The sequence below is a fragment of the Siniperca chuatsi genome, linkage group LG4 (genome assembly GCF_020085105.1).
Source record: "Siniperca chuatsi isolate FFG_IHB_CAS linkage group LG4, ASM2008510v1, whole genome shotgun sequence".
NCBI lineage: Eukaryota > Metazoa > Chordata > Actinopteri > Centrarchiformes > Sinipercidae > Siniperca > Siniperca chuatsi.
The window spans coordinates 23,115,820-23,128,529 of NC_058045.1; the positions used below are offsets into that span (position 1 = coordinate 23,115,820).

The window sequence follows — 12,710 nt, forward strand, 5'->3', positions numbered from 1 at the left end:
CCTGAAACTGTTTCTCACTTACTCTGGACCTGCAGATTCACTTAAACTCTGGAAGACATATTCAGTGATGTTATGCAAAACCTTTCCTTCTACATGATAAAGACAATGCCTCTTATTTCCTTATTAATTTAATTTGTGTTTTAATTCAGTTTTTGTAAACTATTGCTGTTTTCTAGTGTCACCTTTCGATGGCAGTGTTGCCTTGTTTGTATACTGCACTTGATTTCAGCATTAAAGTTTCTACGTTATAGCCTACTACAAGCAATTAAAACATTTAGCAGTTTTTAATGATTTATATAATCAGTTTTGGAAATTGAAATGCAAAAAATTATATACGACTGAATGTCATCGTGTAAACCCCTAGCTAAGATATTTAAGTTGTACATTTACCCAGCAGAACAGATAATAGCGACTAAACAGTGTCTCGATTTGGCATTCAGCCAGTGATATCTCTAAACAGAACATCATTCTTCGCTGTGTTGACAGACCCGCTCGGCCCTGCTACAGAAAAGCAGGTCGGAACAAAAATTGCACGTCCAAAACCGTGACGGACTATTTTTACAGTGACACAAAACGTCATTTTTTGGAGCAGTAATATCATACCGACTATCCGAGCTTGGTAAGTTTAATTGACGGAGAAATGTTTCAACATGATATGAAACAGTCATAAGAGAAAACTCAACTATGTTCGTTTGTGCCTCTGAAAGTATCGCTTTCCCAACCTGACACGGTGTTCGGTTACTGACAGCGCGGTGACAGCAGCTTGCTTGAATGCTAATGAAGCTAACGATAGCCGGGGGTTGCGGTACAGAAGGCATTTGCGTGCCCACAGCTTTACCGCTCGAGCGTCTCAACCTCAACAATAGAAAGCAAATAGTGAGCATGCTGTTGTATTGCAGATTGATTGCTGTTCTGGTTAATTTTATCGTTAGAGCAGAGTATGTCATCTGGCTGAAAAGGCTAATCTTTAGCAGCTAACGTTGTTGTCGTCGCCTTGGGCAACGGTTAACATAGTGGTACAAATGGTCCATTAAGCAGAATTCGTATTTAATTCGATCACCACCTCATGGCAAATCGGTTGTGGTGTCCTTATGGTTTTCTTGAGCTGTCTTCGTTGAAGAAAAGTCTGTTAAATTGCTATAAATTAAATTACTTGTGCTGATTAAAGATGACCACAAGGGAGAGCCATAACCTTACAGGTTGAGTTCAGTTTAGAACCTGAATATGTTAGTTAAAAAAGGCTGTGGTTATGTAGTTGTTGTTGTGGTTTGCATGTGTTGTCTTTTTAGTGATCTCACAGCAGCAGTGTGTCGCCACCTAACTTAAGTGATAAATACGGTAAAGGCATAGGCTCTGCAACTGAAAACACAAGCAAATAAATAAAAAAAACCCTTCTTGATTAATTTGACAACACATGCGCAGCATTTAGAAAACACGCTGCAAACACAAAACGACAATGGAAGTGTTTCCAGAGGACACTAAAAAGGTTTGTGACCCATGAAGTCGGGTCTCCACGATCGGTTCTTTTTGTAGTTTCTCCATCTCCTTTGAGCATGCGCGGTCCGAGCACTTACTTCGCAGGAGCACGTAGATTGAAATACAAAGTTTGTAAAGCATTTTTGAAACTGAAAATTAGGGTACATTTGAAGGAACTTGAGAAAAAATGTTGCAAAACTACTGTTAACCATAATAACCAGGTTCATCAGTGATGACAGACTGACTGTAGCCTGTTATGAACGTGGGACTGACCAAGTGCACATAAATAGCGTTTCCTGCAGTCTGCAAGGATTCCTGCATCCCCCCCTCCCAAAATGTGATACAGTGTGATGTGTAACTTTTTAAACATTGAAGCTGAGCATATCTCTTTATCATTACAATGCTTGGCCTGTAGCCTATCCCTCTGGATATTTCTGGTTTAATAATGCCAATATGATTATAATGCAGGCTACAGGTCGTCTGTCAACACTGGTTGTAGGGTAGTAGACTGAGACAAATCATTAAAACTACTGATAGAATTCCATTTTTTCGCTCTGCAAGCTCTTGCGAGGCACATGCAGTGGTCACTTTCAGCGCATGTTGCAGAGTAGAGCAGTAGCAGAAGTCAGAAACCCAGAACATAAACATGAACGGTTGACACACGGATCCGACTTCAATAACTTCATGAGTCACAAACCATGATAAAAAACTACATGCGTGTCCAAATCGTGTTCAGCACTTTCTAGTGTCCTCTGGAAACACTTTTGTTGTGGTTTTGTGTTTTCTAAATGCTGCACATGTGTTGTCAAGTTAATGAAGATGTTTTTTAAGTTTGCTTGTGTTTTGTTTATTTGCATGTGTTTTCTTAAGCGGCAGTGCGTTTGCCCTTGTCGGCCACCGTAGATAAAACTTAGAAAATAACATCATACTGTGTGATTCTGCTGTAACACCACCACTAGAGCTTAAAAACCACTATGGAGTTGAATCTGTGGTTCAGGCTCAACAATTTTTTCGCCAAAGACATTTTTTGTGTGAATTTCTCTCCTGGTGCATCTCACCTCTGTTTCCATATATTCTCAAAATGACAAATTAGCCTAACTTTACATATCAAAACCTGGTGACATATTTGTGACTGTTTACTTCAGGGATAAAGAAGTCTACAGAAATGATTTATAAAGATTTTTTTTTGAAAACCACTGCCATAGACTTCTTCACACAGTAGTAACAGCCCATCAGATAAAAACATATTTTCTTTGGAGTGATACTCAGAAGTAAGGTGTGTTTGTGTGTAGGTCAGTTGTAATGGAAGGGGGAGGGGCAGCGGGCGTCGACCTCAGCAGGAAGTTTGTGTCGGAATCTGAACTTGATGAGAAGAGGAAGAAGAGGCAGGAGGAATGGGAGAAAGTCAGGAAACCTGACGACCCAGAGGGTAAGAACACATGCACTTACACACAGATCCAGAACGCACCAAACCTCTGAAATACATATATCTGTGTGTACAGCCACATATTTGTTTGTGTACTCCTCAGATGCCCCAGAGGAGGAGTATGACCCACGTTCCCTCTTTGAGCGACTGCAGGAGCAGAAAGACAAGAAACAAGAGGAATATGAGGAGCAATTCAAATTCAGTGGGTTGTCTTGTCTCTCTGTTTCTCTTTGTTACATCTGTCATTAGGACTTTTACCTAAATTTTCCATTTCTGTTTGAATTAACACTTTTCCTCTGCTGCTATACCAAGACAAAGAGCCAGTGGCTATGGGTTATAAAGATCAACAGTCATGACAAGGATTTGTAATCAGCAGTACCCATCAGTGTATTAAATGCTAAACAGTCCACTCCAACACTTAAATTCTCAGTTTTAACGTGTAGCTACCTCTCTTTACTTTGCAGACGAGGGTGGGTTACAAAAGATCGTTCACAAAATTCATTACTTTATAATATTTTCTCATGATTAAAGACACACTCCGACAATTTCTTGCATCAGCGTCAGTTTACTTATGATGGTTAGTACCACTCAGCTTGTAGTCATCTGGACTACGGGGGACCCCTCGTCCAATTTTTTCACAATTGAGAATGACTTCCGGATGGGAGCCGAAACGTCTTGATTCTGAAAACAGTGTCCAGATGACTACGACTGAAACCTTTTCTACGATAGAACACTCCTGGACGAATGAGGGACTACACCGACCACTCAGCTTGTTAAATGTCATCTGTGACAAATATTGTACTTTTTACCCCACTACATTAATCTGATGGCTATTAAGATTCCAGTTTTACATAAATCATATGATAAGCATCAAAAAGTACAACACACTTGTGCCCCCTTACACAAAAGCTGTGTCTGGTTGGGGCCCCTTGTCACGGTTTAGATGTCTAGGAGTTGTTAGCAGTTCCACCAAAAAGACATTTCCCCTCTAAACTTCTCAGACATTTGTTTATTATTAGATTAGCCATTACTTAACAAAAAAGCAAAAAATCCCAAAAATGTATACAGGTTTATGTAGCAGAACTTTGTTTTCTCTTCTTTCCTACCCCATTAATTATCTCACGACCCCCCAGATTTATCTTTATCTTTGGAGGGGCCCGACCCCTGGCTTGAGAACCACTGGACTAAACTGTATTTTAAAGGTACCCAGTGGAGTTTCTGACCTCTAGTATCACTATGGAGCAGTTTTCTTCACTTGTGGATCCCCGTTTTGTTCGTCTCTGTGTATGCGCACAATGACGCACATGCACACGCGCGGTGACACGATAGCTTGACTCATACTAGGGACTAAAAGTCAGGATATCTCGGCCTCTGCTGCATCAATTTTGATAATTTTGAATCTGTCTTTCATAAATCGCCCAACGACATGGAAGTGACATTGCTGGAGTATCCCTTTAATTATGTCATTGGTAATAGGCAAGCCTAATGATATTACTCTTAGTGCCTAATCCCTTTGAATGTTTGTTTTCAGTAGATATTAATTTACTAATCAGTGCATTTTGTGTATAACATTAATGCATTCAACTATCTCTACACTGTATTTACAGCATTAGTTCAGTTTTTTTATGTTTAAAAGTGTTTCATATGAAGATATTCTGCAAGAACAGGAGAATATTTTGCAGCTGTCAGTTCCATTCACACCGGTCTTAAAAAAGCTACACTTTAATTAACGATAGTGAAAGAGTAAAGCTATATCTCTGATGACTTTGCTCTGCTTCTGTTGGTTGGATGTTATTTTTGTAGACAAGCTTCTTCTAACTTGTTTAGCTTTACTATTTTAATTACTTTGCCAGGCATAATCATAAAAATATTTAAAAACAATACAATGGTATCTGTTTAAAGTTTTCTTGGGAGTACTGTTCAAAAGTTATTCTTTGTTTAACGTTTATTCTGCATTTCATTAGCAGATGGCAGATTTGCAGCTATGCAAAGCCATATCCTGTATGTATGTTATTTTATATATTCTAGTAAAGAGACTAATTGGGAAAGAACTCGCACTCATTCAATTCAAGCATTCATAAAACAATTTTTAGTATGTTTAAAAAATTTGACAGCGTCAGTGTTCAAAAACAACCGTACATTTCATACATCTGTAACGGGAACAGTACAATTCAGGGATTTCTTTCGAGAGGAAGGTCACTTGGATTAAAAATAAACTGTCGGTTTGTTTTCTGAAAAATGCAATCACTCTATTGCCATGTGTTGAGAGCATGTTTGTTTCCATGGTGACAGGGAACATGGTGAGAGGATTGGATGAGGATGAGTCCAGCTTCCTGGACGAGGTCTCCCGGCAACAGTGCCTGGTGGAGAAGCAACGCAGGGATGAAGAGAAGCAGGAACTGTTGGAATACAGAATATCCTTTTTATCACGTGTTTAAATGAAAAACACATATTAATTAGCCTGTATTGCTCTGTGTTTATTTGCCTAAATATGTTCACCCGTTATCCCCCATTTTAATGGCCGATAACAGATTTAAAATAAGCACTGACATGTAGTTGAAGTCACAGCAGTTGCACCTCATTTGGCTTGTTTATTTTGTTGTTTATGAAATGAGGATTAGCTAGTCATGGAATTCAGCATGGAAACATCACATGCTCCACAGGCAAAAAAAGAAAAGGGGAAAAAAGACATTTGGATTTGAAGCTATTGCCGTACAGTTTTAATATTCTGAAACCAGTTCCAACTTCCAGTACTGTAATACATTTCAATACAAATCTAAATTAAAATAAAGTAGCAATTCATGTAAATGCTAAACAGATATTTGCAAAAATTCTCTCTCTGTGTCACCAGTATCAATGTACTTCACTCACATGCATGCTGACACTTTATCACAATCTGTATGTTTTTTTTTTATGTTTGCATTATATCAAAACAAATATCAATTCAAACTGAAAATACAACACTCAACATGCCTCCAGAACAAGGCAGTCAAAACTAATTTCAATTTAGAAGATGCATTTCTTCAACTATATCCCTTAAAAATATAATGCAGCGTTTTCCTCAAGCTAATACACATCTTGTATCTAATGCTAAAATTAGCCCATTAAGGCAAAAAGTGTCATTCTTATTGCCCAGTAAATATCTAATATTAATGCAAATTTGTCTGTGACTACTTTGTCAGGTGCTGAGGTTTCTGGTTTACAAATCCTTCCAGCTCTGTACGTCTGTCTGAAACAGAAATACTCGCTGCCCACTGAGACAGTAGTATTATTAGTTTTTGCTCAGCTGGTCGTGTGCTCGTCTCGAAGCGCGTCAAAAGGTTAAATCCTTGAACTGTAGGCTCCTTTATTCTACACAGTGCAGCCAAACACTAGGCTAAAAAAGACAGCATAGAAAACAGACACGTTAGCACATATTAGCTAACTTGAATCGTCCGAACAACAATAACCCATAAAATTACAGTTCTGTCCAGTTACCTAATGTTATAGTTCCCTCAAACAATGTAACGTTATAACAAAGATGCATATCAGAGGGGATTTAGATTTGGACAGGGTCCAACATAACCAATGGCCTGGGGCCAGTACAAGTTTATGCAGGGCAACTTGATTGACCAGTAGTTCGGAATTAAAGTTCCGAACTACTGTAAATCTGCTCATTATCCTGTTTAGACCCAAAACGTGATTGTTATTGAGGGTGTCTTCTCATATGACAGTCTAACGTTAACCCAATTATGAGACACTTTGCTGAGATACTTGTGGAAAGCTAGCCATGTAGCCAGCTGCAATGAGCAGCTATGGTACTCACGTTAATATGAAAATCTGGAAATACTGACATTATTATACCATCGTCCTTTCTCCCTGTAGCCTGTAGGACGGGGAGTGTGTCATCTAGTGGCTGGATGTTATCAATGTTATCAATAGCACCTTTAAACATATTGGTGGGAAAAGCTACATGATGAGATCCAGGTGTCCAGGTGCTGTATATTACATAGAGTTTCTCAGTAAGTGTTTCAGTATCTCCCTAAGCTAAGCAGCGAAGCTGGTTTTTGGTAATTTCAGCACTTCATGCTGTTGAACAGTTGAAGGACATGCATGCTGCTCATATGGGAGTCTCTTGGTGCATATATTAAAGGCAGCTTTATGTGCTTTGGTAGAGACAGGCACAGCGCCACCATACTGAAGCTCCTGCTGGGACTGCATCATACATACATTTTATATATATATATATATATATATATATACACACACACACCCTCACACACACCTTCTGCACGTGTCCATCCTCATGTATGATACCAGCACTATGCTGTACACAAATTAGTCTGTCTATAATTATGCCCTTCAGCTTTATCTGAAGGACAAAATTATTACAAGCAATGTCTTTGGGATTTGCAAGGGATTTTCTTCTTCTTGTTGCTTAATAATTAGATTGTAATTCCACTTTGTTTCACTTCATTCAGCCTGATATTGTGTTCATGTTAACCAATTTCTTGTTGGGAGGGGGATTATCTTGGTCTGTTTTGCTCTAACCACTAGCGAATGACTTATTCATCCTGCCAACGGTTGCTAGGAGCAGTTAACGAAACATTTTTCACAATGAAATATGTCAATCTATGAGTTCTTGGGAACAATATACTGAGTGAGACATTTTACAGTTTAAAAAATAAACCTGTCAGTGCTCTCTGGTGGACAAACTATGTAATTATGACACTGTTTCTAAATTACCTCAAATCTAGTTTGGCATATCTGTACTTTATATATTTATATATTTCTTGTTACTTGTCAGCTGACATATACTGAGAGTGATATATCAGCCTGGCCGATTTGTCAGTCTAGCTCTACTAGCTAGCTATGTAGGAAAATGGCGTCCCCATTCTTAATCCCGCCTACTGAACTCTCATTGGCCGACTGTTTCTCCAACTGGAGAAAGCAGCTGTGAGTGGGCGCAATCGCTGAACAAATCTAAGATGTGGGCAGCGATTCAGAGGTCTGGAACCAGTCCTGTTTGCCAAATCCTATCTGCATTATATTGCTGCATTACATAACCTCAAATTTTAGCCCATGAAAGAAGCATAAGAATATTTTGAGGAGGTTCAGGTAAACTTTACAGTACATGCAGCATTGTCTGTGCAGTACAGGAAAAAAAGACATATACAGTTGTCAGCTATTTGGAATTGTCCTCTAATTAAATAAAAATGTTACATCTGATTAATATTGATATGATAATCAATTGGGAAGAATTCATGTATTTAGGACAGACCACCTAATTTATTAACAGAACTCCTGTAATCCATAGGTACTGTTCCTTACATCAAAGTGTAAATACTACACCAGATGAAATCCTTGCATGTCTACAGTGCACATTTGAATACACGTCCAGTAGTTTTACTTGTTGGTTGTTGCTCTCTGTGCTTTTCATCAGTCCCTCTCTGTCACTCTCTCTTTGTCTTTGCGGACAGACAGGTTTCTGACAGACAGGTTTGTCTGCAGATGAAGAAGAGAATGGGTTGTCTTGGAAACTGTTCACAGCAACTGCTTTAAATTGTCACCGTAGTTACCACCTGTGATACAAAGTACACGCACACACAGGTGCAGACCTTAGTTAATGCAGTGAAAACTCAGGACTGCTAGTGTCTATCGCACATATACCTAATGCCCCACTTTGTGTCTGCTGATTCCTGTCCACTTTATACCGTGTGTGCTTTGTCTTTTTGTGTCTCTCTCTGTCTATTTTCCTCTGTCTCTGCATCTCGACCCGATTTCATGTCTCCTGAGCTCTGTCCATGTCCTGGTCTTCTTTTAGGTTCTATATCTGTGTCACCTCTCTCTGCCAGAGTGCTTTTCTTAGCCTTTCAGAACTGTGTCACTTTTTCCAGCACACTGATGGAGAGATGTAATGGCTCCCCCTGAAGGGAGGACAGAATGCTGCTGAATGGGTCGTGTGTTTCTACTTGCCCCTGAGCCCCACTCTTTGCTCCCTTTATTCACCTTAACTCTGTACTTTCACAGCGCTCTAGTGAAGCAAGCGTCAACCGAAAGCCGTAAAGAGCCTGAAAAAAAGGCAGTACCTAAACATTCAGTGGCAGAGCAAAGGACCAGCCACCTGTCTCAGGCCCATTTACTGGCTGGAGCTGTCAAGAGGCGCAGGTACGCAGATACACATCCTTTAAACACTGACAAATTATCACCTTATAAAGTTGATGTGGTGCACTTGTTAGCAAGCAGTTTCCTATTTACACATCCAGCAGACGCTGAACAATATTAGCATTCATTTGTGTTTGTGCCCATCTGACAAATTTAAGTCCAATATCCACTCTCCTTTGGTTTTGGTTTTCATTTTCACCAACTCCTGAGGGAAACATTGTTCTCTGTAGCTGCTAAATGCTCCACCAGCTAGTCGCTAACTTTGTTGGTCTGCAGTTTGGTGTTGGGCAGGTAGCGTCACTTTATCAGAACCCTTTTGCAGAAAACAGCTGCCTGTTGCAGCCAAAAACACTGAATTGAAAATGATGATAATTAGGTTTTTCCTGAAGCTTTCGCCGTATCCCAGGTCCACCTGCAGAAAGCTTGAGGAATAGCTAAGTAAGTTGAACCTTGAGTTTACAATTTTTATCACAATATATGTCAAGACTGAACCTCTATGCTCAAATAAAACCATATCATAAAACCAAAACAATGAGCTGAAAGACGCTAAAATGCTCTGTGGAGCTGAGGGGAACTGTAGAGTCAGGTAATAATTTTCTGGGTTTGTCACTGCGAATGACCCCCATTCACAGTGCACATTTGTCCCATTGCTGACATGAAAATCTTGATTAGAAGAGGAGCTTTAAATCTTCAAAATCTCTTTGTTCTCTTACCCAGTTCCTCCCAGTCGTCAGACAGCAGTAAGAAACAGAAGTTGGAAATCACAACAGCAACAGCAACAGCAACGACAGGAAATGGAGACAGACACACAGGTGGGCTGCAGCCTGAGGCCTTTAAGGAGGGATGTTTATCTGAACTGGACAGAAATTGAGTTGTGCACCTCTTTGACAATTCCTGGAATTGCTAAATCAGAACTATCAGACCAGAAAAACACAAACTCATACACAGCTCACTGCTTCCACATGCAGAGCTGGAACTACCTTTTTAAAATTGGGAAATCTTGCAAAGTGGAAGTGTGATGTAGATTCAGTGGAGCCACGTTTACTCAGATTTTAGGCTGGTCTGCCTCATAATGGAAACCTAAGAAAAGAAACTCACAAGAAAAAAAGGAAACTTGAGTCTATAAAAACGGGTAGCCCAGGGCTAGCTTGACCTTGTTTCACACTTGAGTTACTCAATGCAACTGGTAAGCGCTGTGTTTAAAGATTCATGGTCAAACAACAGAGGCCAGGGATAACATCTTCACATCACTAAGTTTCGATTACTTTGGCTCCAACCCTGATTCATATGAGTGAACGGTTCTCAGTAGATCCCGTGGGGCAGTGGCACTGAAAATGGTAGTTCTGGTTAAGCTATATATTACTCAAGACGAGGTGTCAGTTCTTGTTTTGTCCACACATTTTTATTCTGTGTACATATCAAGTTTCATATTTCACTGATGATGATAATAATAATAATAATAATAATAATAATAATAATAATAATAAACAACTTTATTTGTACGCCACCTTTCATACAACAAATGCAGCTCAAAGTGCTTTACAACAAAGAAAAAACATGCACTGAGTGCTTCACATAAAAAAAACAACAGAATGAACATAAAAACATAAAATGCCATAGTTATTATAAAGTAAAAAAATAAAAAAGTAAAAATAAGATGAGAATAGAATACATGCATCTTCACATGAAAATAGACATAGAATGACAGAATGCCATACTTATTGTAAAATAAAAATGAGGAATGTATAACATAAGATGGGAAATAAAACACGCTGAATAATAATAATAAATAAAATAAAATCTAGTAAAATACTGTTAATAACAAAATAACAGCAGCTGTAACTTGTAACACCTCAATTCAGTATTCATTTTCACTTTGACTGCAGTAGAAGTGCAAGTATTACAACAGTGTTTAAAGCTGCATTCGTTGATTTGTGATTATTTATTAATTAAGTTGGTATGGCAAGTGTATTAGCAAACATTTGCCTATTTACATATCCAGCAGACACGGCGCCACATTAACATTCATTGTCCGATATTTACTCTCCTTTTAGTTAATTTCCCCAACTTCAGAGAAATATCTGGCTTTTCAGGTGCTAGCTACTGCAAATGTTTTTTTTACAAAACAAATTACTGCATATGCAAACAGCATTTACATTTTTTTAACTGCATTCAAAAGAAATGCTACAGACACATCTAAATCGAAACTAAATCATTGAAAATAGCCCATTAACACAGTTAGTAAAAAAAAAAATCTTAATTTTTCTTGGTCCTTGGTTACATAGTCTCCAAATTTTCATCTCTGACCTTTTTGAAAAGAGCCTGATATGGGGGGATGTCTGCATGTACAAGCTCTGAATCTGACAGTATGTTGTGCTGTTCAGAACAGGAGGATGGAGCAGGAGGAGGAGCAGGGCGAGCTGAAGATCAACAAACAGTCCCCGGCCTGACGGCGAAGACCCCCTCGGCTCCCCTGAGCTCTGGTCAAGGCATGTTACACCTGCCGTCAGCAGCCGTGTGCGTCGGCGTTTTACCAGGACTCTGGGTTTATTCTGGCAGCAGCGACTCTGACAGCAGCTCAGACAGCGAAGGTAGCGTGGACGCAATCATGTTGCCGTACCCCCGGCACAGCAGGGCCTACAGATAGACAAACACACACACACACACACACACACACACACACACACACACACACACACACGCGCGCGCGCGCCAGAGCCTGTGTCCCTACAGGCTACACAAGTTCATATAATGTTAGTCATATGCTCAACACACAACAAATACACCTAGCAAAAATGTTCAGTATTCCTGTTGTTTTCACAGCTGTGAGTTAAACTGTTGCTCTTTCTCATCAGACAAAGTTCAGCCCATTAATATAACCCTAATAAACAGTAACATTAGGACCAATTTAAACTATTCTGAACTAAATCTGTGTATATATTTGTGGTTTTTGCTATTGTGGCACTCAAACATGACACCTCCACCCTTCCTTCCCTCAATCAAATCTCACGCAGTTTAAGCCGAGCAACCAATCCCGCACTGCCTACCCCGACGACATCCTGCCCCCTACACCCCCTCCCAAGCCACAGCGACTGCAAGCTGTGCTGTTGGTTGAGGGAACAGTGATTGACAGCTGTGGAGCAAGGAAGAGACTGCTTTAGACTGTGTCACATGACTCACACCTTTTAGCTATCAGCAGCAGAGGAGAGAGAGAGACGGGGCAGGACACGCTTCTCTCTCTCTTTGGGTTAAATGCAAAGTCTGAATTGTTTGAAAAATAATGTTCTTATTTGTGTGATGTAATGTGTTTTCTCATCAGTAGTTTGTCTCAAAGTCACGTTGTGCTGGAAAGATGCCGGACTGTTTGCTGCTGTCTCAGGCGTTGGAGCTTTGTTTTGTTGGTTGAAGTCTGAGTAGAGAGAAATAAAGAGCTTTCCGTTGTACTGTGTGTTTACTGTGTGTATTTGTGTGTGTGTGACAGAGACAAAGATCTACTATATTTGCAGGATACTGAGAGATTTTTTAGAAACTTTTTTTAAATATCAGGGGCCAATTATGGATTGGAAATAGTATATACTGCATTAAGTCAGCTTTTTTTGGTCTAATACTAGGCCCCACTTCCTTTGTTCAGTGGTCCTCAACCGTTTTGGCTTGTGATAATGTC

At 39.6% G+C, this 12,710-nt stretch overlaps 1 protein-coding gene across 2 annotated transcripts; it reads left to right on the forward strand.

Annotated features, from left to right (window-relative positions):
- The first annotated feature begins 473 nt into the window (after window positions 1–473).
- Window positions 474–12,489, forward strand: psme3ip1 (proteasome activator subunit 3 interacting protein 1). Of its 2 annotated transcripts, XM_044193557.1 has the most exons (8): window positions 474–619; window positions 2,769–2,905; window positions 3,006–3,104; window positions 5,195–5,316; window positions 8,910–9,049; window positions 9,764–9,858; window positions 11,431–11,637; window positions 12,061–12,489. In XM_044193557.1, exons 2-8 carry the CDS (start codon window positions 2,779–2,781, stop codon window positions 12,063–12,065), a joined length of 795 nt encoding a protein of 264 aa, XP_044049492.1. In that variant the 5' UTR covers window positions 474–619; window positions 2,769–2,778; the 3' UTR covers window positions 12,066–12,489. The 2 variants fall into 2 exon arrangements, with proteins under 2 accessions (XP_044049492.1, XP_044049491.1); XM_044193556.1 differs by having other exon boundaries at window positions 11,431–12,489.
- Window positions 12,490–12,710: the final 221 nt, after the last annotated feature.

Excerpts from the sequence above, each read along its gene's own strand:
- psme3ip1 (XM_044193556.1), top strand. The coding sequence starts at position 2,779 with ATGGAAGGGGGAGGGGCAGCGGGCGTCGACCTCAGCAGGAAGTTTGTG. Across the intron at positions 2,906-3,005 it reads GAAACCTGACGACCCAGAGG|ATGCCCCAGAGGAGGAGTAT; the intron begins GTAAGAACACAT and ends TGTACTCCTCAG. Across the intron at positions 5,317-8,909 it reads AGGAACTGTTGGAATACAGA|AGCGCTCTAGTGAAGCAAGC; the intron begins ATATCCTTTTTA and ends CTGTACTTTCAC.